Source organism: Suillus bovinus, assembly GCF_016758785.1.
Source record: "Suillus bovinus strain UH-Sbo-P2 chromosome Unknown EDB93scaffold_63, whole genome shotgun sequence".
Classification (NCBI taxonomy): Eukaryota; Fungi; Basidiomycota; class Agaricomycetes; order Boletales; family Suillaceae; genus Suillus; species Suillus bovinus.
Window position 1 is genome coordinate 58,474 of NW_024542119.1, and position 27,865 is coordinate 86,338.

At 48.1% G+C, this 27,865-nt stretch overlaps 8 protein-coding genes across 8 annotated transcripts; 2 read left to right on the forward strand and 6 right to left on the reverse strand.

Moving 5' to 3' along the window:
* On the forward strand, positions 1-406 carry EDB93DRAFT_1167584 (uncharacterized protein). Its single transcript, XM_041450241.1, has one exon. The coding sequence runs from the start codon at positions 127-129 to the stop codon at positions 352-354; it is 228 nt and encodes a 75-aa protein (XP_041304248.1). The 5' UTR covers positions 1-126; the 3' UTR covers positions 355-406.
* EDB93DRAFT_1330714 (uncharacterized protein) lies at positions 407-4,695 on the reverse strand. Its single transcript, XM_041455176.1, has 8 exons — positions 3,461-4,695; positions 3,259-3,405; positions 3,104-3,211; positions 2,920-3,045; positions 2,698-2,860; positions 2,424-2,644; positions 2,231-2,375; positions 407-2,183 (listed from the first exon to the last, which is right to left on the reverse strand). Exons 1-8 carry the CDS (start codon positions 4,643-4,645, stop codon positions 544-546), a joined length of 3,735 nt encoding a protein of 1,244 aa, XP_041304249.1. The 5' UTR covers positions 4,646-4,695; the 3' UTR covers positions 407-543.
* An 803-nt stretch (positions 4,696-5,498) lies between these two features.
* On the reverse strand, positions 5,499-9,643 carry EDB93DRAFT_1253727 (uncharacterized protein; the record flags this gene model as incomplete). The annotated part of the gene is made up of 9 exons (XM_041453504.1): positions 5,499-7,132; positions 7,181-7,325; positions 7,378-7,604; positions 7,661-7,811; positions 7,869-7,991; positions 8,061-8,168; positions 8,197-8,370; positions 8,429-8,608; positions 8,660-9,643. The coding sequence occupies 9 exons, from the start codon at positions 9,641-9,643 to the stop codon at positions 5,499-5,501; spliced, it is 3,726 nt and encodes a 1,241-aa protein (XP_041304250.1).
* A 1,527-nt stretch (positions 9,644-11,170) lies between these two features.
* On the forward strand, positions 11,171-15,493 carry EDB93DRAFT_1253728 (uncharacterized protein; the record flags this gene model as incomplete). The annotated part of the gene is made up of 10 exons (XM_041453505.1): positions 11,171-12,133; positions 12,184-12,228; positions 12,358-12,537; positions 12,599-12,748; positions 12,797-12,904; positions 12,959-13,102; positions 13,152-13,314; positions 13,376-13,596; positions 13,649-13,784; positions 13,848-15,493. The coding sequence occupies 10 exons, from the start codon at positions 11,171-11,173 to the stop codon at positions 15,491-15,493; spliced, it is 3,756 nt and encodes a 1,251-aa protein (XP_041304251.1).
* A 1,854-nt stretch (positions 15,494-17,347) lies between these two features.
* On the reverse strand, positions 17,348-18,396 carry EDB93DRAFT_1167621 (uncharacterized protein). Its single transcript, XM_041450242.1, has 3 exons — positions 18,174-18,396; positions 17,887-18,120; positions 17,348-17,821 (listed from the first exon to the last, which is right to left on the reverse strand). Exons 1-3 carry the CDS (start codon positions 18,190-18,192, stop codon positions 17,745-17,747), a joined length of 330 nt encoding a protein of 109 aa, XP_041304252.1. The 5' UTR covers positions 18,193-18,396; the 3' UTR covers positions 17,348-17,744.
* Positions 18,397-18,476: 80 nt separating this feature from the next.
* Positions 18,477-20,341, reverse strand: EDB93DRAFT_1167624 (uncharacterized protein). Its single transcript, XM_041450243.1, has 12 exons — positions 20,305-20,341; positions 20,190-20,247; positions 20,080-20,139; positions 20,001-20,012; positions 19,937-19,942; positions 19,837-19,883; positions 19,632-19,784; positions 19,010-19,575; positions 18,922-18,953; positions 18,789-18,866; positions 18,648-18,735; positions 18,477-18,588 (listed from the first exon to the last, which is right to left on the reverse strand). Exons 2-12 carry the CDS (start codon positions 20,211-20,213, stop codon positions 18,578-18,580), a joined length of 1,077 nt encoding a protein of 358 aa, XP_041304253.1. The 5' UTR covers positions 20,214-20,247; positions 20,305-20,341; the 3' UTR covers positions 18,477-18,577.
* A 1,287-nt stretch (positions 20,342-21,628) lies between these two features.
* On the reverse strand, positions 21,629-23,895 carry EDB93DRAFT_767826 (laccase). Its single transcript, XM_041457390.1, has 12 exons — positions 23,821-23,895; positions 23,700-23,768; positions 23,486-23,646; positions 23,359-23,432; positions 23,279-23,306; positions 22,497-23,226; positions 22,423-22,443; positions 22,223-22,371; positions 22,146-22,169; positions 22,022-22,086; positions 21,844-21,969; positions 21,629-21,788 (listed from the first exon to the last, which is right to left on the reverse strand). The coding sequence occupies exons 2-11, from the start codon at positions 23,718-23,720 to the stop codon at positions 21,845-21,847; spliced, it is 1,398 nt and encodes a 465-aa protein (XP_041304254.1). The 5' UTR covers positions 23,721-23,768; positions 23,821-23,895; the 3' UTR covers positions 21,629-21,788; position 21,844.
* Positions 23,896-25,462: 1,567 nt separating this feature from the next.
* Positions 25,463-27,865, reverse strand: EDB93DRAFT_1322491 (laccase; the record flags this gene model as incomplete). Its single annotated transcript, XM_041454958.1, has 11 exons — positions 25,463-25,743; positions 25,794-25,858; positions 25,915-25,938; positions 25,992-26,143; positions 26,200-26,220; positions 26,274-27,000; positions 27,051-27,078; positions 27,135-27,210; positions 27,264-27,422; positions 27,483-27,609; positions 27,702-27,865. The coding sequence occupies 11 exons, from the start codon at positions 27,863-27,865 to the stop codon at positions 25,613-25,615; spliced, it is 1,674 nt and encodes a 557-aa protein (XP_041304255.1). The 3' UTR covers positions 25,463-25,612.

Sequence of the window (27,865 nt, forward strand, 5' to 3'; positions counted from 1 at the left end):
TCTGACTTCGTCGCTGAGTCCACCCTCTAGCTCGGAGGTGTGAGTCTGCGGCAGATCTTTCTGTGGACCCTTTTACACTTCATTCACAAGCATGTCGAACATTGCACGAATTTGCTTCATCATGACATGTCTGGCGTGATGTCCTCTTTCAGCATCATTTTCTCGATCAGTGCTACCTCCATACACTGTGGAAGACATTCGTCGCCAGCTGAAAACCGCTGGACCACATCTGGACACAGCCTATTGTTGTCCCCAAGCGTCTTTATACGTTTCTACTGGATTTTTCTGGTGTATTTCAAAGTCTCGGATTTCTTCCGGGTGGGACATGGCCAGTATTGCTCTTCCACTTTTTGACACTCCAACTTGTGCTTAATAGAATCAAGCACGAGAGCTGGATGTCCTGATGCATTCATAACCTTTCAGAACGAGATGTGCTTCCCATAGATTAGAATGCTAGTATATGGATGTACAAATATAAGTAATGTGAAATGTCCGAAATGTTCAAGGAAGAGGACGTCTGAGAATTCACTTTTTTCTTCAAAGCTAAACCACCTCTACTGTCGTGACGCATTCCATGATGTCGCGAATAGAAGTCGTTTCTGCGACTTGTGCAATGATATCATGTTCTGATATCATTCTCGTGTATTCTTCGCCACATTTCTGCCCTAGCAAGAATGCCCTGAATGGTTGCTTGAGGTGAGCAATTAATCGTAACGCTCGCTCCCTTGATTCCAAACCTGGAGACTCGTGCTCTCCAGGATCAGGCAAGCAACAATGTGAATCTGATGGGGATGGGGGAGGAGATAAATCGTCCACGCTCTCCGTATCGTCCGAAAAGTCAGGTAGTTCGAGGAGACGACGGTCCCAGGGACGGACGAGCAAGAATTTCTGTGCGGTGGGTCTTCTTCGCGAGAACTGGGGTAGTTTTGTGTCCGTGGCGATGAGCAAATCTTGAAGCCCCTTTGCCTTCACCTCATGCCTGAACAGTATCTCTTCATCTTGATCGCGTCTTCGCTTGACTTGGGTGACACGGAACACCATACAAGGCAGATGTAACCGCCGGGTTGAAAAATTAGGGGGGTTTATGCCGCTAAGCTTGTCATACAAATCTAAAGCCACCCGCTCATCCACAGCAACTCGCAGCGAAGAGATAGATTCCTGAATCTGATCTTCGGAGGAGCATGGTGATAAGGATGTCGATCCGTACGATTTGATATCGGCAGGCAGGCAGCTATTGAATTCGGATGATTTTCCAACCCAGTCCAGGACGCTGATGTCACGCGACTGAGCAACAATCTCCCCCAAGAGTCGCCCGAGCGCCTTCTGTTTGTTCTCTCCATATATTACGGGTAGGTGGACGCCGAAGATACCAAATAATGAGTATGCAACATCTTCTGGCTTCTCGGTGTCGCGCTTTGATGCCCATACGAGTTTCTCGCGAGGATCTCTCATCCCAGGACGGAAGGCGACGTGAAACCGCGAATCTATGCCTGTAACATCCTTCAACTCTTGCATGATAAACTCCTTGTGGTTGTTAGAGTGATGATCAAGATACGGGGTCCAGTTATTTCTGTAGAAGAGAATGATGTTGGGGGCGAGAAATTCTTGGAGTGTCCAACCTCGGGTGATCCAAATGCTGCTGGCGAGTGCGCCAGATGCCGACAGAGGCAAGATGTCAGACAAGTAGACAATTGTGAGGGCTGAGTATTGGTACCAGCGAAACATGGAGGTGATGGATTCTGGGAGTTCCACGGTATCTGCCTTGTTTATGCAGCATGTATCGCTCCACGCCCAGCGGTAGCCAGCATCACGAGCAATCTCGCAGAACCGCTGCAACTTCCTGACGGTGTCGACTGGGTGCAACTCGTACACGCTCTTGCCCTGGATGTCGCATAGCAGCGGTTCCTTCCCTTCCCACCTATGTGATAGCATGACATAACCAAAGAAATTCGCCACCACCTTTCGGATGCGCTCCATTCGGAGGTCTGCGCGCCTCGTTATTGATGATAGAAGTTCTTTGTACTCTGTGCTCCTCTTGAAGGCCTCCATCTGTGCCTTTCGATCGCATAAGCGACCAGTGGAAGTGTCAAGTACACGAATCGGGGTGTGGTCCATGCGAGTCCGAATGACTTTTTCAATATCTTTTTCTACGTCTGATTGAGAGACATACTGCTGGCGCAACTCTGAAGAAAGGGTCAAGCATCTTGAGGATGTGTTGAATCGAGCTTACCTTGTTGTTGTGTGTCGGGAGAACTGTCCAACTTGGAGAGCATTACTTGGAAAGCATCAATAGCTTCATCGTAATGTTGTGCGGCATTAAGCACTGCGTGCTTCAATTGATATCCGAGATAATCGGAAGGGTCGAGTTTAATAACCTATCATCAAAATGGGTGGTGACTAAGAAATAATAGATGGCATCGTACCTCTTGTGCATCGAGAAATGCATCCTCCCATAGCCTTTGTCCCGACTTTGCCTTACTGCGGTTTGTGAAGATGGCGTCACTGGCTAAATTCAAGTTGATTGCCGCCGAGTATAGCTCGATAGCCTCGTCGTAATTGCTCGCGTTGAACGCGGCATCTGCACTTGCAATGATATTATCAAATCCTTTGGCAATATAATGATTCCTGCACGCTTGTTCGAATGCTGAGTGAAAATGCAGGTGAGAACTGGGCCCAATGACATTGATGAAGACTTGCTAGTGGACCAATCGAGGCACTTAGCCTTCGTAGCTTCATCACTCATATTCATCATGTATCGATATAATTCGAGGGCCTCTCTAGTTTCACCTGCCTGCACGAGTGCATCACACCGTCTCTGGTTAGAAATCTGCCACACTAACTTGAGGTCGCATCCGAATAGCTGGATAGATCACGAAGTTTAGCAATGACAACATTTTCACTTGCATCATATATACGCACCACAGTAAAGTCCTCATATTCAGAACATATGGTGGATTCAGATGAGCCAGCGATGGTGTTGAAAGTGGCAGTGAAGTCTCCCGCAGCTCCGTTGCGATGCGCGCCATCCAAGCTATCTAGATAAACCTTATATAAAATTCTAATAAGCATCAAACGAGAATTGAATTGAGTTTGTGATACTCACTTCTGCGATACTGCAAGCAAGACTGTCAGCAGTAGGAGAAGCATCCGGAGGTTGTTGAATGCGTGGGATTGCTTCGCAATGCTGTTTTGCGTTGAATAATGCAATGGCCTAACAAACATGATGAATCAGGAATACGAGAGAAAGATATTGCCTACCTTTACCAAGAGAAGAATGGTCTTTGAATGTCCGTCCGTGAACATGGTCGCCAAATTGAAATTTTTCATTGCATCCGAAATCTGCTGATTTCCGCAAAGTGCGATACCGCTGGAGAGATATCCTGTCAAGGAGGGCATCTCAATGGACTGAATAAACATAGTTTAGTCTATGTTGCAGTAAGCATCCGATAGTGTAACTCACCTTGAGTGCATCATCAAGTGCGAGGCTCCATTCCGCTTTTCGTGCCCTAACAAATGAGCGATTGGCATACGCGTTGTGGTCGCCATTGTCAGCGTCAATTTGTTGTGTCAGCAGTGCTTCAGCAGTATTCAAGTCTCCGGCTATGCATGCATCGCGGGATTTTGAGTCCATCTCAAGGATCTGCAGGGAAAATGGTTTTTGCATTGTCAAGTCTGAACGATCAAAACATGCCTTGAAATTAAGAGAGGGCACTGCCCACTGAGAGACCTTTTTATCAAGACCACCGCTGAGGATGTACTTGCCATCGGTGGAGAATACGACACAGCACACTGTATGAGAGTGCTTGAACGAGGCGATAATTCGTCGATCCGACAGCCGCCAGAGGCGGACATGATGATCGTAAGATGTGGAAGCGACAAGGGTGCCAGCAGGGTTCACAGTAAGGGTATTGATGCCCTTAGTACCGCTATTGCCCCTGCCAGTGCAGGGATGACCGACCTGTTCCCACGTTGATGTATCCCACTCCCGTATGGTGGGATCCAGATAGGAACCCGCTGTGAATAGCCGTCTGCCATCAGACGCCCATGAAAGGGAGTAATTCCATGCTGAATTGAACGCAGCGTGAGCCTTTAAGGTTTTGATTTGGTGCCTGCTGTTTGGATTCCATATTTGGATATCCCCAGATGTCGCGATGGCAAGATGTTCTCCGAACGGCGAATACCGAATGCAGTGGACATAATCACCACAAGCAATTGGATTGCCTTGCTGCTTCCATGATTTCACGTTCCACAACTTCGTAGCTTTGTCCTTTGAACCAGTTGCCAGTACTTCTCCATCTTGAGAAAAGTCCACCGAGTGAATTGCTGCAGAGTGGGCTTCGATTGAGGTGAGCGATTCACCGGTGTCGACGTTCCAAATGATCAACTCTCCGTTGTGATCACCGCTTGCTATGAATCTCTCGTCTCGTGATACCGCAACTGCCCACACCCAACCGCGATGGCCTTCCATTTTCTTCACCGCACCATCGTCTTTCAAGTCCCACAGGCGAAGTGTATTATCTCCCAAGGCCGTCACCACATGTCGTCCTTCAGGAAAGACTGCAATTGCATATATGGTGTGTTCATGAGTTGCAGCCACTCGAACTGGCGTGATCGTTTGGATGGTGGGTTGAGCTTCATTTACCATTCAGTTCGAGGTTGACGGTGAGAATGGTTAATCGTCAGGGTGTACTTGCTGTAGGGACTCTTTTTTATGCCCTGTAAAGCTTTATGCTGAACAGCTCCCGTTTTTATAGTAATTTTACAGCGCTAATCTGTAGTGATACCCTGTTACTACTCTCAGAGCCACCATTCGGTAGCCAAGCCGTGGCGAAAAGTTACAACTACGTACCAGAAGTGTAGCTTACTAAGTTACGTGTTGATGAAAATACCTCCCGTAAGTCAGTTCCTGCTCCTCCAACCTGTGCTTGCATGTGCTTCATCGTCCATGGCTAAAATACACCCCATAGAACATCCTGGACCGCTATATATGTGCTATCAGTGCATCAGAGATAGTGCGTACTAATAGCAGCTATGATACTTGGTACCTTGACAGGTCACACATCATCGCTGTGTCTTATCAGACGCCTGTGCTATTGCGAGGCTATGCCTTTAAAGGCACACACTTGCAGCATGCTCACTGCCAGTGCCAGGCTACTGCAGCTTTTCAGATTGGGCTAACACTGTCGATTTACGGTGTTTCGGAAGAACCTCGCTTCCCACGTCGGCCACTGTCGTGCAACTCCAAGTTAACTAGTCCATTGCCATTTGGATCGTGAACCGCAGGGCTGACCTTGAAGCCACAGAACCCCTGCAGGGTGATTTTGATTGCAATGAAATATTTTATTTGACCTATGTGCACACTGCACAGACTTCTTCTGTAGCAGTACCGCACGCCGTAGATAAATAACTGTGAATACATAATTATTAAAAAAAAACATAAAAAACCTTTCGGCTCCACATCTATATAGTCTGCAAGGTAATATATCACGCTCGTACAGTTACAATATATCCAATATCCTGACGTCCATCATGGCGTGAACAGAAGCGACGTCTTGAACTTGTGCAATAATGTAACGATCTGATGCAATTCTCTTGTATTCTCCACCGCGTTGCTGCGCTAGCAAAAATGCGGGAAAAGGCAGTCCAAGGCGAAACAGTAATTGTAACGCTTGGGAGTGAGATTCCGAACGAACCCCCCACTTTTCTCCAGGGGATGAACTTGATGATAGTGATTCAATCTCACTCCAATCATCCACGCTCTGTACGTCATCTAAAAATTCAGGCAGCCCGAGGAGACGTCGATCCCAAGGACGAACAAGAAAGAATGACTGTCGAGTGGGTCTTCCTCGTGAGAACTGAAGCAACTTGTCTTCCGTGGTGATCTTCAAGTCATGAAGTCCATCCGCCTTGACTGTATATGTGAACAACGTCTCCTCGTGTTCAGCGGGTCTCCGTCTGACTTCTGTGACAGGAAATGTGATGCATGGAAGTTGCAGCCGGCAGCGATAAAAACGTGGAGCGGCCAGGCTGTTGAGTGTGCTATACAATCTCATAGCCAACTCGACAACCACAGTGTTTTTCAGTGATGAGACCGATATCTCCATCTCTTCCTCAGATATAAATGGCAGTGTGTACGGTAGGGTTGCATATGAAGTGATGTCGGTAGGAAGACAGCTGTTGAATCTGGATGATTTTCCGACCCAGTCGAGAGCAGTGAGATCGCCTGACTGAGCAACAATCTCCTGCAAGAGCCGCCCGAGCGCATTCTGCTTCGTCTCGCCATACATTACAGGTAGGCTGATGCCAAAAATACCAAACAACGAGTATGCAACATCTTCTTGCACAGTGGTGGCGCGCATCGATGCCCATCGTAGTTTCTCTCGGGCGTCTCTCATACCAGGACGGAAGGCAACAAGTTCCTGTGGATCTATGCTCGTCGCTTCCTCCAACTCCTGCATGATCGCATCAGAGTGCTTGTGGTTGGGAGTGCGGTCGTTGAGATACAAGGTCCAGTCATTCTGGTAGAAGCGGATGGTTTTGGGAGCGAGTAATTCTGGTACTGTCCATCCTCGGGTATTCCAAGAGCTCTTTGCCATTGCGCCAGGTTTGGATGAAGGCAGAACATCTGGGAGATAGACAATGGTAAGCGCTGAATGGTGATACCAGGCAAACATGGAGTTGATGGATTCTTGGAACTCGATATTGTTACTTTTGTCGATGCAGCACGTATCAATCCACCCCCATCGGTACCCCGCAGTATGAGCAGTTTTGCAGAATGACTGCAACTTCACGATACCGCCAATGGGACTCAATTCGTACACATCTTTGTCCTGGATATCTCGCAGCAACGACTCGCTCTCCTCCCATCTATGTGATAGCATGACATAACCGAAATACTCCGCTACCACTTCCTCCATACGCGCTATACAGAGATCTGCATGTTTCATTGTGGATGACAGAAGCTCCTTGTACTCCGTGCTCATCTTGAAGGCATTTATCTGTGCCTCTCGATCGCACAAACGACCAGCGGATGTGTTGAGTAGACGAAGCGGGGTGCATTCGAGTTCGAAATAGATGGTCTTTTCGATCATGGCCTCTGCTTCGGATGAGCTGAGATGTTGTCGGCGCAGGTCTGGAAAAATGTTTAACCATCTGGAAGTATGTGTTTTTCGGGACTTACCTTGTAGCTGAGTGTCGGCAGAATTGTCCAACTTGGATAGCATAACTTGGAAAGCCTCGATGGCTTCATCGTAGCGCTGTGTGCCATGCATCGCCGCATGTTTCAACTCGTATCCAAGATAAGAAGCAGGGTCGAGTTTGATAACCTAGGTATTACCAAAATGAGCACAAGCTATGGAGCAATAGACGCAATCGTACCTTTTCCGCATCGAGGAGTGCATCCTCCCATAGCAGTTTTTCCAGCCAGGCCTTACTGCGGTTCGCAAAGATAGCCTCAGTTGCAAAATCCAAGTCGATCGCTACCGAGTATAACTCAATGGCTTTGTCGTAATTGTTCGCATCGAATGCAGCATTCCCGCTCGTCACAAGGGCATCTCCATCAACAGCATAGAGGGCGCTGCACCGTTGCTTGAAAGCTATGCCAACTGCGGGTGAGAACTGTAGTCTGGTGATATGACTGAAGACTTGCCAGTGGACCAACCAAGGCAGCTAGCCTTCGTCGCTTCATCGCTCACATCCATCATATATCGATACGATTCGTGGGCTTCTCGAAGCCTACCTGCATGAAGGAGCGCATCGCACCGTTTCTGGCTTGCAATTTGCCACAGTTGCTTGAGGTCCCATCCGAAGAGCTGGATAGATCACGAAGTTAGACATAAAGTGTTTTCGGTTGCATTATATCAACATACCACGACAAGGTCCTCATATTTAGAATGAATGGCCCCCTGAGAGGTGAGAGCGATGGTGTTGATAATAACAGTAAGGTGGTCAGCAGCTTCATTCTCATAGGCGCCATCAAAAGCGTTTATTCCCTGTTGGACACGTAGGCACGCCTGATGTACGTTGACGACCATGAATCTGAGAGAGTGTACGATACTCACTTCTACAATATGGCAGACAGGAATATCTGCCTTGGGACAAACATTAGCCAACTTTTGGATGCGCAGGATTGCGTGCTCGTGTTGATATGCATTGAAATAAGCGATGGCCTGGTTGTAGTGAAGCAAGGTGAATCACAAGAAAATATTGACGTGCCTTGATCAAGAGGAGGATATGGGTAGTCTTTGAATATTCATTCGTAAACATAAACGCGAGGTCGAATGCTTCCATCGCATCCTGGATCTGCATTTTTCCGCAAAGGGCAATGCCCTTGGAAATCCAGCCTGTCAAGGAATGCTGAAGGCTAATGGACTACGTCACCATCAAAGTGAATTAACTTTGTGGGTCATGATGGGATAGAATATCTCACCTTGAGTGCATCATCAAGCGCGCGGTCCCAGTCGGCTTGTCGCGCCCTAACAAATGAGCGATTGGCGTAGGCATTGTAGTCGTTGTGATCAGCATAAATCTGTCGTGTCAGCAGCGCTTCAGCAATGTGCAAGTCCCCAGTTACGCATGCATTGCGGATTGCCATGTTCATAGTGAGGATCTGCGTGAAGTACATTCACATTCCGGTATAAGAGCTGGTGGCAAAAAATACCTTGGAATTGACTAAAGAATCCTCCAGAACTGACCAATCCAATGACTTCCTAACTTTTCCTGCAGCGGGGATGTGCTTGCCGTACGTGGAGTAAGTGTCAGAGTAAACGCCATTAGAGTGCTTGAAAATGGCGATAGTTCGTCGATCCGACAACCGCTGGAGTCGGGGGTGGTCCGTGGATGCGGAGGCTACGAAGCTAGCAGTGGGGTCCCCGGTAATAGTGTTGGCTGCAATATGGCTCTTTCCAGGATCACCAACCTGCTTCCACGTTGATGTATCCCACTCCTGTATGGTAGGATCTGGATTGGAGCCTGAGAGTAACCGCGTACCATCAGGCGTCCACGCAAGTGAATAATTCCAGGCTGGATCGAGCGCAGCGTGACTCTGGAAATGTGCAATGCACTCCCTCTTGCCTGTAGTCCATATTTGAACATCCTTAGATGTTGCAATGGCGAGATATTCTCCAGACGGGGAATGCCGAACACAATGAACACCATCGCTACAATCGATTGCATTCCCGTGCATCTGCCATGTTCCTGTGCTCCAGAGCTTTGTCGTGGTGTCCCATGAACCACTCGCCAGTACTGTGCCAGTTGGAGAAAAGTCGAGCGACACGATCTGTTTGGAGTGGACTCTGATGGGTTGAGTGAGAGATTCACCGGTGTTGCCGTCCCACTCAATGAGCTCTCCATTAGCATCACCGCTCGCTATCAACTGCCCATCCCGTGATACTGCCACTGCTCCCACCCAGGCGCGATGCCCCTCCATTTTCTTCATGATTACACCAGTCTTCAAGTCCCATAGACAAAGCGTACGATCTCCCAAGCCGGTCACCATGTGTCGTCTATCGGGGAAAATTGCGACTGCAGATACAGCGCATTCGTGAGCATCGGGCATTGCAGTTGCAGATACGGCGCATTCACGAGCTTCGAAAGCTCCTACAGGTGTGGTGATCAGAACGAAGGGTTGCTGTGCTTCTGCCATTCAGTCAGATGTTGATGGTGTTAAGCACGGTTGAGAGCTTGCGAAGTGTTGTGAGTGTCTTGTTCCACGCTACACAGGTCCGTAAACAACCATTTTTATTCCCAGCTGATGTCTTATCAGACGCCTAAGACGAAGGCTGGGGAAATTTATGACGGGCTGACGGTAATTCTGTACAATGCCAAGCTCAAGTGGTAAACGAAACCAACCAAAAAAGTCACTGACTCATTGTTGTAATTAGTAGCATTACATAACGACGCCGCAGAACACCCAGAACGTGCAACTTAAGCCTTAGAGCATTTCAGGCACTGGCATGAACCCTGTACCAAGGCTGCACTCCTGATCACCGCCGTCGACCTCAAGCAGAAGGGCGTAAGCAACGCAATTTATTGTTTCAAGAATGCATACCCTCAGAAGATTCAGAACTTGAGCAGGCTGGAAATGACCAGGTCTGCCACCATAATACCGCGGCGGCGAAAGGGGGGAGACAAGGCCAAGTCAAAGTGGTATATCCCGTGTTCAAGTCACGGTGTCTGTTGAAATGTGTCCTTCACGTTTTCAGGCACTTTTCACTAACGTCACGGGCCCTGATTGCATCTGTGCTCGTTACTGTTGTCAAACGAAGCCACCGAGTCATATGGTACGGACCTAGAATAACATTTTGGAAGTCATCTGAGACGGCAGGTGGGCGGACACTACCGTGACTATGCAAATGCAGTTGACAGTCGCGCCGCGGCAATATGGCAGACCTGTGCTCTAGTCGCCCTATTTATAATCAACAATTGTTGGTTGAGCACTCGTCAGAGATCGTTGTAATCCCATGCAGTGCGATTTTAAAAATATGTTGGTATTTCTAGCACTTTGGTGAGTGATCAAATGCTGCCGCGTACACCACTTCTTCCAGGGTGGTTGCGGGATAGAGACAGAGATAATTGCCCAATTGAAATATCTGAAACAAAGCAATGTGTCTATTAAAAATGTATCAACACATCCATCAGCCGTAGCACAATTTGCGGACCTGCAGTAGGCCGCTAAGTACTTGCACCCCGTGGTCCTAGCGTCTGCCTGGATTGCGAGACCGATTTCTTCTGAAGTTTAGAAACACCGATGCTTAGTAAATGCAATACGCCGGCTGTGCGATTGATCATCGGAGGGGTGTATATGTGAATGAACTACGATGAGCTAGTGAAGCTAACTTGAAATGCATGCTACATGAGAAACCAGCAGTGTGAGCAGGGGCGGGCAATAACGTACCAATAGCAACTCGTAGAAAGTGACTCCAAGCCTCCAAGCAATCTGCTAAAATGGCCTGGGAGATTTGATCATTTTATGTAAATTGTAAGTGAAGGAGCGAGTCGGTGGTCTAAAATGTCAACTTGAATGGTTCCAGCCAATGTGAAGCAAAACAGCAGGCTCCAGTCACACCAGTGCACATCGAGCTCGAGCCACTGCAATATTGAAGGTAAGTACCATGTCATCCACAATCTTCATCTCGACAACCGCTAAACACCATCATTAACTGACACCAGGATGGGGGAAGCAGCGGAGTCCATCACTCAAATGACAATACCTGTTAGAGAGTTTGAAGCTCATATAGATACCATACGCGCAGTCGCAGCTTTCCCTGATGGACGACGCATAGTCACAGGCTCGGTAGACAAGACGCTCCACCTGTGGGACTTGAAAGAAGATGTTGTTTTGAAGAAATTGGAGGGGCATCGCAATGCAGTACGAGCAATTGCGGTATCAAGGGACGGACAGTTCATAGCAAGCGGGGATTATAATGGAGAGCTCATCGCCTGGGACAGCAACACTGGTAATCCTCTCACCCAAATCATAAAAGCTCATTTCGGGTCGATCTACTCTCTGGACTTTTCTGCGGATGGTGTACTGCTAGCAACCGGTTCATTGGACGGCACCGTGAAGCTCTGGAGCACCACAACCTGGCATCTGCAAGGAAATCCAATTGACTGCCATACAGCAGTCTACTGCATTCGGTATGCGCCATCTGGAGAACACCTTGCCATTGCGACATTTAAGGATGTCCAGATTTTGATTACAGACACGAAGGAATGCATCGCAAACTTCACAGCTCACGCTGTGTTAAACTTATCACTCGCATGGATGCCCGATGGTTCATGGCTTCTCTCAGCCAGCACCGTTCTTGATCCCACGATACGGGTATGGGATCCATCAACCTGGAAGCAGGTCGGTGATCCCTGGACAGGCCATACCTATCAGGTGAATGCCATTGCTGTGAACTCTACTGGTACACTTGTCGCCTCTGCATCCGACGACAAACACGTCCGCCTCTGGCGACTCTCGGATCGACGAACCATTGCCATATTCAAGCACTCCGATAATGTGTATTGTGTCGCATTCTCCATAGACGGAAAGCACATCATCAGCGGAAGTGCCAATAAGAAGGTCTCACAATGGGCAGTACCTGAGATCGCTTTGCTGGAGAACTCTCCCCAGAAACGGGCTGTAGGAGTACGTTTCTATTCATTTATTGTCCCTGCGTTATCTCATCTCGTCTCAAGGCCATGTTGTTGTTGGAGGCTCCCAGTGAACAGTCGTCAAACAACGTGAGTCCGTATTGCATTTCGTCTGCTTCCACATTGACCCCAATGTTGATGTCAGGTTTGCGACACTGATTCTACAGCATGTTTCTATCCTTGACTTTTATCGAGCAATGTTGATCATGCGTCATACAGATCCTCGCTTTGGGTCCAACGGTCCGCGATGCATGTATAAGTGGCGACTTGGCGACTGCTGAGGAGTTCCTAACTCAAGAGATCAAGACTGACGGCAACAACTATAACTCATATGCTAATCGGTCATTTCTCATGGCACGAAAACTCCACTGGGATAGCGCGATTCATGATGCACTTAAGGTGGGATATGTTGCTTCATTGTGATCTCCCTTACGATAGCCTAATCTTGATGGTGACATAGTCTATCAGCATTCAGCCCTCATTGACAGGCCATATCTCCAAAGGCATTGCCTTCTGTGGAATGATGAACTTCGAGGATGCGATGAAAGCATTTGACCTTGCGTCCATATTCACCAGAAATTCGCAGACAGTTGATCTTCTCTTGATTAAGGTACGTCCACTCTTTCTCCCAGAGTCCCTTACTCATTGCCATTTCCAGGCCATCGCACTTTTTAATGCAAACCAGCATGAGGACGCAATGCGACGTGTTCAGGAGATAGCTGCCACTTGTCCTGATGCTGATGTTATCGTTTGTCGTACCGTGGAGGTAAGCATCATACAATATATCTAGTTGATGGATTTTATGAACTTCACGCATCAGGCGTATCTGCATGTTCAACTTGGAATCGATGTCTTGGATAGCGCGCGTTACGATGAAGCCGTTGATCACTTCACTACCGCTATCAACTTGGGCGCGTTCTTACCTGAATCAATCAATCATTCCAGATACGGGGACTTTACTGTGGTATGTTGATATGATACAATCAAATGTGGTTCTCATGCCCAGATCCCAGCTCTTCGGGTGGGACTTCAGGTCCTTGTGGCAAATTGCAAACCAGAAACGGTGTCGTGCACTCCTGCACGCAAGTAGACCTAGAGAAGCCCTCAAATCGTACCGATACATGATGGACACGAGCGATGATGCTACGAAGGCAAGCTGCGTTGATTGGTGTACCGGTAAGTCTTTTGGATTGTTTACGGGCTACAATTCTCATCTGTGTTTCATGCCGTGATATAGCTTTTAAAGAAGAATGCAGCATGCTCTATGCTGCAAACGGAGTTGCAGACCTTGCTGTGAGCGGGGATGCTGCCCTTGCTGCGGGCGAGCACGACAGAGCTATCGAGATCTACTCGGCAGCGATCGATCTCGATTCAGCAACCTATACCATCTTTGCCAATCGCAGTAAGGCGAGGTCAGAGAAAATGCTATGGGAGGATGCGCTTAGTGATGCACAACAGGTGCGGTGGCGTCTATTGTTTTGTCACCGATGTTCATTTTGATGGTATGCAGGTCATTGAACTAAACCCTTCATCCTATCTTGGATATGAGGTGAAAAGTGCAGCACTTCATGGCGCACAACTCTACGATGAAGCCATTGAGGCATTCAAAATCATGATCTCCAAGCTGGAAAATGCTCCCAAAACAGGTAAGATTTATCCACTACGCGTGTCAACATACATAAAGTAATATTACTCGACTCTATCTACAGAGCTGCGCCAGAAGTTTGTCGATCCATTTGAAGCAGATAGTGCTATTCGAAAGGTCGTGCATACCCACCTGGACGACGCCCCGCTGCGTCTGCTTGACACTCACACTGGACGCTTATGTGATCGAGAGGCCCAGATAAATGCCTTCAAATCGAGCACAGAGTACAAGGAGCTCTTGTCATCAATATTGAGACGGGCAGAGCTGCGAATAGATGTCATCCAAAACGTGGCGATGACGTACTTCCGTTGCGTCATGTTATCGCATAGGTGGGAGGTGAAGGAGCTGCTGCTGCATGACATCCAGGACAAGGTCGTGTACGAGTTGAATCCCGTTGGCGGCATCATGAAGTTGCAGTCATTCTGCAAAACGACTCGTGGTGCGGGGCATCGCTGGGGATGGATTGATGCGTGTTGCATCGACCAAACTAACAATGCCGAACTGCAAAAATCCCTCAATTCCATGTTTGTCTGGTATCGCCACTCGGTACTCACGATCGTATACCTGTCGGATGTTGCGCCTTCATCAAAATCTGGCGCACTGGCAAAAAGCACTTGGAATACGCGAGGATGGACTGTTCCAGAATTCCTGGCTCCGAAGGTCGTTCTCTTCTACCAAAATGATTGGACCTTATATCTCGATGACCACTCTCCAAACCACAAAGAGTCTCCCCAGATTATGCAAGAGTTGAAAAATGCAACAGCCATAGATGCTCGGGCCCTCGTCGACTTCCGTCCCGGGATGAGACGTGCACGAGAAAGATTGCAATGGGTGTCAAGGCGTGTCACCACGTTGCAGGAAGATATCGCATACTCTTTGTTTGGAATCTTCGGCGTCCAACTACCTATCATGTACGGTGAGAAGAAACAAAACGCACTCGGGCGGCTTTTGCAGGAGATCGTAGCTCAGTCAGGGGACATCACCGCCCTCGACTGGGTCGGAAGATCTTCCGAGTTCAATAGCTGTTTGCCTGCAGACATCACTTCATACGCAGCTCCACCATACGAGCTGCCATCTATATCTGAAGACGAGATGCGGACATCAGTCTCCGCCTTGCGAGACTCCGGGGATTTGAATTTGGCTGTGGAATTATATAGTAAACTTGATTATCTGAGCGCCCCGCGTTTCGCAAACCGCCGTCTGCATCTACCCTGCATCGTGTTCCCTGTCAAAGAGGTCAGACGGAGGCCTTCTGAAGACCAGGAGACACATATCACGTATCAAGTCAAGGCCGACAAACTTCATGACTTGGCAATCTCGACACAAGACAGGCTGCTTCAGTTCTCGCATGCACGGCCCACTCGACAGTCATTCTTGCTCGTCCGTCCCTGGAATCGTCATCTCCTGGGCCTGCCTGACTTTGAAGACAATGGCACGCAGTGCGAGGATGATTGGATCCTGCCCGGGTCTCCATCACAGGATTCACATGATGAACCCCCTGAGGAACAGGAGTTGGACGATTTGGAGTTGATTGATCGAGCGTTTCAATTGATTGTTCGCCTTGGACAACCTTTTAACGCGTTTTTGCTAGCGCAACAACGCGGCGGAGAGTACAAGAGAATCGCGTCAGATCACGATATTATTGCACAAGTGAAAGACATTGGTTCCGTTTACGACGTGATGGATGTTAGGACATTGGAGATATTGTAGATATATTGTATTGACGCATTTTAAATTCTCGAAGACCGGATGTAATTTTTATACATTGCAAGACAGTATACATGTACCGAGTGCTTGTTCATACCCGGATCGCAATACGTCTACCTACCTATGAACTCTCAAAATCTATGCCATACTTATGGCGCAATTGAATTCCTCTCGTTCGCCTCGTCAACGCCTTGCATCGATACAGCGGATACGCGGTCATTCTGGCGCTCTGGTGTGACAATCTGTATTGTTTAGCCTACGGCAAGAAGCTATCCATACCGTAAGTCATGCAGGGCCAGGCAAAGTTCACTGCCTTTGACTTGTTTCTGAGGGAGGAGGGACCAAAAACAAAGAAAGTAAAATCTTGGATCGACAGAATCCTGCTAGGAACTAGGGTGGTTAGATTCGAATAATCGATGAGCAACGACACTTCTGAGAAATACCTAGCGATAGCCTTGCACATAGTCTGTACGCCCGCCGTGGTGCCACATCCTGAATGACGATGGATAAACTGATTTAGAATGAGTAAAGAATCAAGCGCATTTCACAAGTAGAAGAAAACTATGCAACAGGGCATGAGCTGGAATATCCGGCGATGCGAGCGCATGAAAGCATTTACCTGACCGCGTATAAAAGCCAACCTACGCAGCCCAGAAAACACTATGAACTATGAAATTCACTTCACTCACCAATATTGTCATATCTGCCGCAGCGATGGCTGGCGTAGCTATCGCGTCTAATTCAGATAGAACTCCCTACGGCTTGATCTGCTCGCCCAAGGGTAGGCACTTTTGCAGCTTACTACGTGCAGGCTGCGTACTTAGTACGGTTATCCACAGATAAATGGGCCTGTGGAACTGTCGCAGGACTTAACTACGGGTGGCCTTACGCGGCTTACTGCGGACCCAGTGGGACAATTGTAGGATACAGCGCGTGTGCTTGCAATTGCTGTGAGAAGGGCAAGGATGGGGTCGCTAGGTGTGCGAACACTGCGAAGTAAGCATATCTTTCCCTACCGCCATTCGAGCCCGAGTATTAATGTTTGCTCAGGTAGTGTGTAACTGTATGTTGTGCATACTGGCAAGAGGGCGTGAACTTTGAAGTGTTTCGATTACTAATATACGTGGCAACATATGTATTAGTAACTAGCACGTGAGGAACACGTAAATTGACTGGACTGGACGCGCTTGTACTAATACTGCAAGTTTTGAAATATCGCGTTGTTCCACACCTGTAATCAAGTTTCTACAATCAAACCCGGTATACAATGATCCACAACTGCATTGACTGGGACGCCATACCACTACGTTTCTTAACGATATCATACGGAAATAAAAGGGTGGTGACGCAGAAGGGTCCAAGCGAGTTCAAAGTGCGTGTCATGTTGATCTCTCTCTCGTGAGTTTCCAATTGATATTTTTGAGCACCTGGATTGATACAGCGTCATTTACATGGAAACAATGTAGTTGCCTTGTGTGGGCCGTATGTTACGTTCGCGTTCTTCACGTCAACTACTGGCTTTCCATGATCAAGGCCAGACTGCAGATATGACTGAGTGGTGCTTGCCATTCTATGCTCAGCCTCCTTTGCGTGATGATCCGCGTGCTTGGACATGATTTCATTTTTGACACCCGTCAAAATAGTTTCGCCCGTCACCAGAGCGATGTGCGAAATCCACTCGGGAACAGGGTCCTGCATCCTGAGGGTGCGTGGACTGCGAGAACCATGTAGTGACCGAAGGACATTCAATAAGATTGGGCGTGTATTAGCGTCAAGGCCGGCTGGATAAAGCAGGGCCGTTATGTCTTGCGCTCGTCGAATTCAAGTTCAATCACTCACTTAAAGGTTCGTCGAGTACGAGGAGTTCCGGTTGAGACAAAATAGCCTTTACAATGCGTGCTCGACGCGTCTGGCCATTCGACAAAGCGACCAGAGGTAAATCCAAGAGGGACGAAAGACTAAGTCTCGAAGTTAGGTCCTCGAATATGCCCTCATATACTTCATCCTGTGCAATTTCAACGGGGGTTTTCACCTTTCCATGAGTAATAATGATATAGCATTTTGTTCGGTGTTGACAACGTTGAGTCTATGTAGGGTTTAATGGCTCCTGCAGGGAAGCTACACTTCGAAAGAGAGCATAAATATAAGATAAAACGACAACAACCATGAAACAACAATGTACAGTGGTACTAGTGCAAGACACAATACACTTCTAGAGGTACATACAATCAACAATACCTCAAGGTCTTCCAAATCAACTTGGATCCCCTCGCCTGTTCCTAGCTCGTCTCTTCTTGAATTCATAGAATCGCGCTGTCGCAGCTGCCGAGCCTACATACACGACGCATGAAACGATCATCAGCCATGTTGCAAAACAAGACCAAAAACATACGCACCTTTCTTTGGCGCTCCCCTTCCTATACCCATGAACCACAAAGTAGCTCGGACAGGCAACCACACGACCAACAACACCCACCCAAAAATCACTCGGAGCGGGCCAAAGGCGAGGATGTTGAGCAGTAAGACGACCAAGCGCAATGGACCGCTGCCAGGCGTTCTGTCAGAGACGTAGAGAACGCCTCTGGTGCATTCGATAGTGAAGAAGACCGGAAGGAGGAAAGAAGCGTAGACTATACGCGTTATGAGTCGCAGGTGAGCGGAGTAAAGATTAGGAATCACGTACGAACGCCGTTCAGATTCATGTTGTTACAATAACAGATATGGTTATTTCCAGTCGAGCTGGAACTTTGAATTACAGTATAGACAAGGCGAACTCGACCGGAGATGCCTTAGGCTTCAGGATCGAGATGGACGTTGGTGGTGTAGCTGTTATTTTACACTTCGTGGATTACAACAGTGGTTCAAAGAATCATCAAAAGTTTGAACTTCGAAATCACTTGGAAACCCACAGTTGTCAAATTCCGGCGCTTCCATCTCTTTATATGAGCCACGATGTTCTCCTTTCAGTTCTCTTCGTCGATTTAAATTAATAGCAAGGTTGCACTTTCAGGCGTCATAATTATCTTGGCATTTACAGAACTACTACAAATCTTGACCATTTATTTCTATGCTATACAGGCGTTTTCTTTACAGGCGGTCTACGGGCGATGTTCAAGTCAATAACCGATAAACCATCAAAACTCAATTTGACACTCACTAACGTTGCCGAGGTCACTGCAGGCCTCCTTGACCCGTGCCGAGAGCGTTTTCTCGCCCTCACGAACCCAGACACGGGGGTCATAGAACTGCAATCAAACATGAATGACAGCGATCTTTAAAAGATAACCTGGCAACGTACCTTCTTGTTAGGTTTGTCTGCGCCCTCAGGGTTACCAACTTGAGTGAGCAGGTAATCTTTTTTCTTGGTAACGAAATCCTGAGAGGTAACAGTCAGCCATTGCGCAATTTCTAGGGCTCATGGATGATCGTACCCTGATACCAGCGAGGTAAGCAAACTGCGTGTCTGAATATCCATCGTGCGTCAGCGACTGAATTTACTGCTAGACCTGACAGACTCACCAGTATCAACGTTCATTTTGACGACGCCATGGTCAACTGCAGTCTTGATTTCCTCCTTGGTTGACCCAGAACCACCGTGGAACACGAGGTAGAGAGGCTTCTCGGACTTGCCACCGAGTTTTTGGCTGCTGAAAGCTTGGTGCTTGCCAAGCAATTCAGGCTGGAGTCTGACGTTTCCAGGCTTGTAGACACCGTGCACGTTACCGAACGCAGCGGCAATGCTGAAGTTGGGGCTAATAGCACTCAAAGCAGCGTGGACATCGTAGATGTCCTCAGGTTGCGTGTAGAGGGATGCGTTGTCGACACCAGTGTTGTCAACACCATCCTCTTCACCACCGGTAATACCGATCTCCATCTCTAGCCAGATACCAAGAGGAGCCATGCGCTTGAAGTACTTGACGCAAGTTGCAATGTTCTGCTCTTTTGGTTCCTCAGACAAGTCAAGCATGTGTGAAGAGAAAAGGGGCTCTTGGTGCTCCTTGAAATATGCCTCATCGGCAGCAAGCATGCCATCAAACCATTGCAAAAGCTTGTGGGCACAGTGGTCGCTGTGAAGAACGACGGGCCTAATGTCCACCGTGGTTTAAAATAAGATGGATCCCAGGCAAAATACAAGACTCACACGCCGTAGGCCTTCGCAACTGTGCGAACGTGGTGAGCAGCAGCAATAGCTCCCAGAATGGAAGCTTGTTGGTTGTCATTTGAAAGACCTTTCCCGGCGAAGTAGGCGCTTCCACCCTGAGAGACCTGGAGGATGATCGGAGCCTTGATGTCTCTGCAGAGCTAGAGGTAAGTATTTGGTGAATGACTAAGACTCTCTTGCTGACCTTGCGGCTTCCAAGACGGCGTTAGCGGTGGACGATGAAGTGACGTTCTGTCGGAGTTAGGTCAAAGCTCAAGAAGACCATGATTTCCCTCGTTACTCACTATAGCCTGGTGAAGAGATCATCGCTTCAGCATGATATTCACTTCCAATGGTAAAGACACTCACGGGAATGGCAAACTATTGAAGTTGAATTGCAAGGCGCTTCATTAAGATAATAGGATACAGTGAGTCAAGAGCGATGTACCTTGTTCTCCTTGGCGTAATCGAACAATTTGCGAACGTTATCTCCAGTAAGGACACCAGCCTGCTAGGATGTCAGTGGATCAGCTTCCCTGATGATTGACTTGTACTGACGGGAACGATATCGAGGACACCCATGATGAATCGACGAGAGAGAACGATAATAGTGGATCTGGAACAAGATGGAATGAGGGTCAGAACAGCCTTTTAAATGGTCGCGAAGAGGTACCTTATAAGCTACCGATAAACTAGTGAAACGAGTTTGAGATCGATTATAAGTCTCTCGCTCGTCCGATATCACCCATTAATCATTTCTGTCACGTGCTTAAGATCGCATCATGTGCAGTGTATATTTACTAAATCTAGGCATTGCTTGGAAAAACGTTCGATGCAACCAGCACGTCTACATCCAAGTTTTGGAAGTACATTCACTTCGGGATCAACAAGTACACGATTACCGGAGACCATCACGGCTCAGATTCTACTATCCGCTCCCAGGCAGTACCACCGCCCCCTTCGTTCCCTAGGCAGAATCCCATAATCGAGTGACGACTTCACACCACACCATCCCAGGCTAGTCCCATATCTGTTCTCAGCCGACCTTAAAGCTACTCACCATTAGGAAACGCTAAGCTCGACTCGGAGTGGTATGTCCCTTGGCAGAAGTAAGCTACAGAGAAGGTATCGGACTCAAATCACGACCAGTGGTATCCTACCAGACTCCGGCCCCGGCGCAGTATCACTTTTAGGATGTGAACGAATTTACTTTTGATCCGGAGAATCACTAAGCCTATCCCTCGTATTCTCATCACTTGCTTCGATCTCATTGGACCACTGGTCGTCCAGCACTACAGCACCCGCGGCACCAGAAATTCCAGAATGTGGCCGGTCTGCGTACAAACTTTTTGAAGACTTTTTTTTTCTGTCAGTGGCTCGCTCGGATTCGGAAAGTGCAGGGAAGTCTGTCAACGCTGCCGTACGACGTCACTATCATCCCGCCTGCCTGCTATTAAGATCAGAATCTTTACCTCGATCCCTGCAAGTCTCTCACGCTTGCCACCTGTCTGTCCACTCCTTTCTCTGCATTTGCTATTTCCTACCCGTCTGCTAACACCACGCCGTTGCCTGCAGCTCACAGTCTACGCCTGCCATGTCCTCCCTCAAGATGACTAGGAAAGTGACAGCAAGCTGCCAAGGATGGCGAGATTGGCATGACGGTTGGTTGACATAGATGGCGGGATGCACGATGATAGCTGATGTAGACGCGGCGATGACCTTTGACCGCCCGGAACTTTCCGAACGCAGATATATCCTCACACGTTGCCCAGACGTGTCCTTGACAGGCGCAGATTTTATACAGACTGGCCATTTCCTCCATGGCCCCTGCGACATGGTTCACCGCCCAACACGCACTAGTTCATCCTATTAGTCAATCGCGTAGATTCCGTATGGGCGGCCTTCTGCCAGCAGTCGACATACAGCGCATGGCAGGAAGGAACGGCTCTGTTTACCTGGAGGAACCTAATACAGCGCGCTTTTAGCAGGCAGTATCTACGGCTAGTGGGTGGGCGCCAACATGCACTCGGTATGGATCCATGTCACGGTGGCTTGCTCATTACAACATCAGGCGTAGTCTGTGAGCAGCTTGCATCAAATACGGAGACCTGCATGGGATGGGCCATGATAAAGGATTGTTGATTGTATTAAATGCTACTATGTGTATCTCAATTATGAGAGTCCTGAAGGCTTCGAACTATAGACAACGAACACTATATGCTAGTGGGAAATAGCTTTGTACTGGTAGTCATATTTGCTGCTTCCTGATATGAATTCTGCGCTCCAATCTGAGCTGGCGTTAACGAGTCGAATGTCGGGCAAAGTTTGTCCCATGCATCTATATACACCATCAGTTAAAGGAGATCATAAGATGGACATCGAATAATTACAGGGTATATAGCCCAGATGCTGCCGAGTGTCTGAAGGGCTTTCAGCCATCACTATAGCGAAACCACTAGGCAACACATGTCAGATCATGGCCGCTGATAGAGTTAGAAGGCTCGAGACACGTACGCGTCGAGATGCCAATCAATGTGACTAAATAAATGATGAGATCAGTGCAAGTGCGGTATAAATAACGCAGTGCTCACCAGTGTAGGAACCACGGGCCAGAGTTATCTGTGACCCATCTAATCACCATCTGTTGGCCTGGGAGCCCATTGGATACCACATCCCTACGCACGGGATTGACGTAGTTGAAAGTAGTGCTGTCGGCGCTTTGTACAACATCAAAGCTATGCTATCTCTGCGGTGAGCAATCGAGTGTCAACTGGTAATCAGGAATGCTTACACCGTGAAGGTGAATCGGATGCTAGGGAGATGCTATGAGAGATGTGTAACGTAGTGAACGTGCAGGAAACTTACAGGACCGGCAACAGCAACAGCTGGCATCGTCAATTCGACGACCTTGTTAGGCCCTAGAACAATTACACTTCCTGTCGGAAGGAGATCGGTTGCAGACTGTGCACCGCTGAGGATCTGGAGCAGTACGGGCACCGTGGGAGGGACCCATGGTGTGCCGTTGACCGAATATATGCCAGCGTTGCTGCTGACCACCAACTCCAAATTGATGTCTGCATTTCCGTACCCTGGAATCCCAGGTGCACCAGGATTGATGAGTGCATGCAAGTTGCTCTCGAGGAGCCCGTTGGTACTGGTGGGTTGGACTGTAGTAGGCTCTACAGCGGGTGCACCATTGTATCGCAAGATAGCGGAGTTCTGGTTGTTGACGAAGTTGTTCAACCCTGGAGTGCTTGAGACTGCTCGTATCCAGTAGTTGTCAACTGGTTGGTTTGCGACGAGCACAACAGAATATCGCTGTCCAGCAAGTATCTGAAGCGAGTCCACGAGCAGGGGCTCAGTCAGTTCACCGTCCGCTTCGATTACCGTCATGTTATGGTTGTCAATGGAGAACGTAAAGTTGGGATCACAAGACATTGCTATAAGGCGTAGGCGGTATCTTTTCCCGTACTCGACACTAACCACCGCAAGTTCACTCTGGGGTCCCCCTGCAAATCTACCGAGACCGTTAATGAGTGTGGAGTTGGCATTGGTGCCAATTATATGGCTTAAAACAGGGGCGACCACATGGTACCTATGATCAATTGGTGAGGTGAATGCGAGTCACAAATAGTGTTGAGATGTACCAGTCAGCAAGAGTGATGACGGTTGTCTCTGTGGATGTTTTAAGTGAACGAATTCATGACAATGATAGTAGCCACTGTACCGTCGTCAACGTCGTATAAATAGGATAGGGGGTCTTCAGGATCGTAGATGATCAAACCTCCGCGAAGTCCATCGCTAAACGGTTTCGAATCATTGATCACAGAATAAAACACTGCATATCAACGTACCACTGTTGGACAGAGTAGTGGCTATGATACCAAAATGTCCCAGCCTGATTCCGTGCCTCGAAGGAGTGCAGAAAGGAGTGATTTTGCGCAATGGGACATTGAGTAACGAACGAGACACCGTCCGCATAGTTAGTCCCATTCTGCCTGATTCCGTGCCAGTGCTAAACAGAGTCGGTAAGCCTGATACATGAATACCGAACAGATGTATACCCACCACACTGGTGCTCAGAAGCATTTCACTGTCAGTGAGTCTGTTCACGACATTTATATCGAAACGTTCTCCCTTCGACTATAGTCAGTATCTGAGGACTGGATAGAATTAGTTTAGAAAGGACCTTTGTGGCTGTGATGATTGGGCCCGGAAACGTTCCTCCGGCGAGCGTTGCACTATACAAATGATTAAGATGCGAGCAACACAGAAAAGACAAACTCACGAGCGCACGAATCCGTCTGGAGATATGATTTGATTAGAGATTACTAGGTCAGAGTTAGGGCCTAGCGTGTATGAACGAGAGTTGAGTGGATGAGAATTGGATCTTGAGATGATGGATGCTGCGTATGCTAGATGGAGCCATAGCATGAAAATGACATTAAAAAAGAGCATTATATTGAGTACAAAGCGAGGGAATATGTGCTACAAAGCACTCGATAATAAGAACTCACCTCAATGTGGTTTGCTCTTATAGAATCTGCCAACTTCTCGTTATTCCAACTTCCGCCGCGAGTGACTCACTTGACCGTAAAAAGGTTACAATCGTCAAATGCCAAGCCCCGACAGCTTACTGGTAGCGGGCTGTGCACCTGTGCGCAAAAAGCCATGCCACGCTTGACAATAGCACTCGTATGGAAATAGCAAAGCTGAGACGGCAAGTTCGGAAAGGCCAACCAAGTGACATCAAGTCCGCTTTCATGTTGGTAGGTTCTGGCTTTGGAAATACGGAATTATTCTTGGTCGTTATTCAACAGATTGAATGATGACCTAGATTGTCCTGTGCCTGTAGCGTTTCATATATACCAATTCGAACCAGCGGCAGAAGACTAGCAATCAGGCTCGATTGTTCGACCTGGTTGCTTGAAGCTATCCGTGCTTACTGCGTGCGCAACGGACCCTGAGACATCCACCTGCCCGGATCCGTTCCTGACCTCGTGCTAGTCTTGTTTGGTCGAGCCTAGATGATGTCCGGCGTGATTTGATCGATCTTTCTCGTTTGATGACCCACGGGCGTCCACAGTGGAACACGATGCGTGGAGTTGGTTCTAGATGAAAGGCACAATCCGAAGAGCGCTCTTTATTATTATCATGAGCTGGTGATCTTTTCTGATGGGATGTGCATTAGATTATTTTTAACGCGCGTCTCGTATCGCTCCATTGCCAAGTCTGCGCACGGCGCACCATCAATAGTAGTTGGTTACTAATAGTAAGTACCTGTGAGCAACCACTGTCAGATACTAGGAACTGCAACGTAGTGGACGGGGCTGTACCAATGGCATACCGGCAGTGATCGTCCATCAAGACGATTTTGGCTGTTTTGTTGCATTCTGGACTTATAGGAGTGTACAGGTTTAAGGTTGAGGTTTGCGCCTGTGCACGGAAGTATGGAAGCCAGGACCACCGCACTCACGGTGAAATTTGGCCCAAGAGTCAGCGTGGAATAACCCCAGAGTAGTTAGATCCTAGTGGATGTGTGATCTCGACTAGCCAGCGCGGTCCCAGTGACCGTTCTCCATACCAGGTGCTATAATTGGGAGGAATGAACCTTCGCAGTGCCGTGGCGCTAGACCGAAAAAATACCTCAAAAGCATCAGGTTACCGGTCGGCGAGTACTGAGTCCTTGGCATGCTTGGACGTCGAGAACACACTAGAACGATGTGATAAGTTTCAACTTGGTATCATTGATCTTCCTGTCGTTGGATACTTTGAGAGAGAAATTATATGAAGTATTCAGTGACAAGGCCTCCAGCTGCAAGCCCAGCGTATCAGGTAAGTAGTCATGGAGCCTATTAGTAAGTCGAAGTACTAATTAAGTACTATTACCGGAAATTACCGGTGAAAGTTAATTATAGCGGTATCTATAATGGAGTATGTATGCGGGCCCCCTAAAATGATTGGAACGTTTACTACTGTATCTAAGGAAGGGGTGATGGTGGGAAGAGTAGCGTAGTTATACTGGCTGCTTCTTCATAGGACTTGCGACCTCCACCCCCCAATTGAGAAGGCGATAGCGAGTCAAAGATAGGACACAACTGATCCCATTCATCTGTGGAGCAGTTCAGCCATAGATGTACAGTCTTTCCACACATGACCTACGTGGTACATGGTTCAAATGTGCGCGAGTATCAGAGGGACTTTCAGCCATCACCACAGCAAAACCGCTAGATTTGAGGATCTGAATCAGCTATTTCTTTTACGAGAACGGACACAAACGTACGCATCTAGATGCCAGTCAATGTGACTTTTTTTCGGAGTCAGTGTCCTTCTTGACAACCCAATAAATAGATATCATACCAATGCAAGAACCAGGGGCCAGAATTGTCCGTTGTCCATCGGATCACCATCTGCTGCTCAGGGGTGCTGCCAGCACTTACAACATCGCGACGAACGGGGTTCACGTAATTGAAGGTTTTGCTGCCTGCGCTCTGTATAACGTCGAAGGAATGCTAACCATCATTACCATCAATCTGCAACCACGCCAGTGAAATTACAGCGAACTTACCCCATGAAGATGTATGGGATGCTGGTACAATGTATGTCAGGCACATAAGCGTTGAATGAAGGGGAAGCACGTACAGGTCCACCTGGACCGCTTGTTGACAATGTCAACTCCACCACTTTATTAGCCTCTAGAACGATGATATTCCCATGTGGAAGCAGCTGAGACGGTTCTTGAGCTCCGCTGAGAATTTGCAGTAGAACAGGAACGGTGGGGGGTTTGAATGGGACATTATTGACATAGAATGTTCCGTTGGTGTTCTTGACCGTGAGGTTGAGGTTGATATCTGCCTTCCCATATTCTGGAATGCCAGGAGCACCGGGATTGATCAGAGCATGCAAGTCGGTCTCTTTCAATTCGTTCTCGGGTGCCGTATAGACCGTGGTCGGGTCGGCAATCGGGGCGCCTTGGTAGCGCAGGATTGCAGAATTCGTTCCTCCCTCGTAGGACGCATGTGTCAAGTTAGGAAGACTGCGTACCCAGTAGTTATCCACAGGCTTATCAGCTACCAGGACCACAGAGTAGCGCTGACCCGCAAAAATCCGGAGCTCATCTACTACCAGGGGTTCGGTCAGCTGTCCATCCGCTTCGATGACAGTTAGGTTGTGGTCATCGACGGAAAAATGGAAGCTGGGGTCACACGACATTGCAACCAAGCGCATGCGATATCGCTTTCCCGGTATCACATTAATCACAGCGAGATCAGACATGGGTCCGCCGGCATATCGACCAAGTCCATTGATGAGCGAGGAGTTGGCGGTCGTACCTATGATGTGGCGCAAGACGGGGGCCACAACATGATACCTAGTGAGACTACATTGAGCTGGAAGATCACCGATATGCATAAAACTCACCAATCGGAAAGTGTGATTACGGTACTCGCTGGCAACAACATGATGGTCAGTGGGTAAACATGAATGAATCAGTTTTTCGCTCACCATCGTCGACATCGTACATATGTGCCAAAGGGTCATTGGGATCATAAATCACAAGGGGTCCCCTCAGACCATCGCACTGTTACACAGGTTAGTCCTTTACTGCATGTACAAAGTTCGAGCGATACTTTCATATTGGACGGAATAATGACTATGATACCAGTAGGTGCCTGCCTGGTTCGGAGCGGAGAAAGAGTGTAAAAAAGAGTGGTTTTGCGCAATGGGGCATTGTGTGACAAAGGATGTTCCATCGGCATAATTCGTCCCGTTCTGGAAGAGACCATGCCAGTGCTGAAGTAAACAAGGTTAAACGTCGATCGGTGATAAGGTGGATGATTTGATGATGCTTACGACACTGGTACTCTTGAACATCGATTCGTCTTTGAGCTCATTGACCACCTCAATGGCAAAGTCATCTCCCTGATGTGAGGTCAGCACAGGCGCACGAAAGGAGGTCGAGGGATAATTACCTTCTGGGCTGCAATCAAAGGTCCAGGGAATATACCGTTAACCAGAGTTGCTCTATTCAAAATCAGCAGTGAGCTTTGAGTGCCGTCGAAATGGACGCACGAGCGTTCGAAGCCATCAGGAGCGATGGCCTTATTACCTATAGTTATTCTAGATTTGGGGCCAAGCACTGTTGGCTGAGATAATTGGTAGGATTGCGAACGAGATACTATCGACGCAGCATCAATCGATGAAATGAGAGAAACGAGTAAAATAGCAATAAGCAT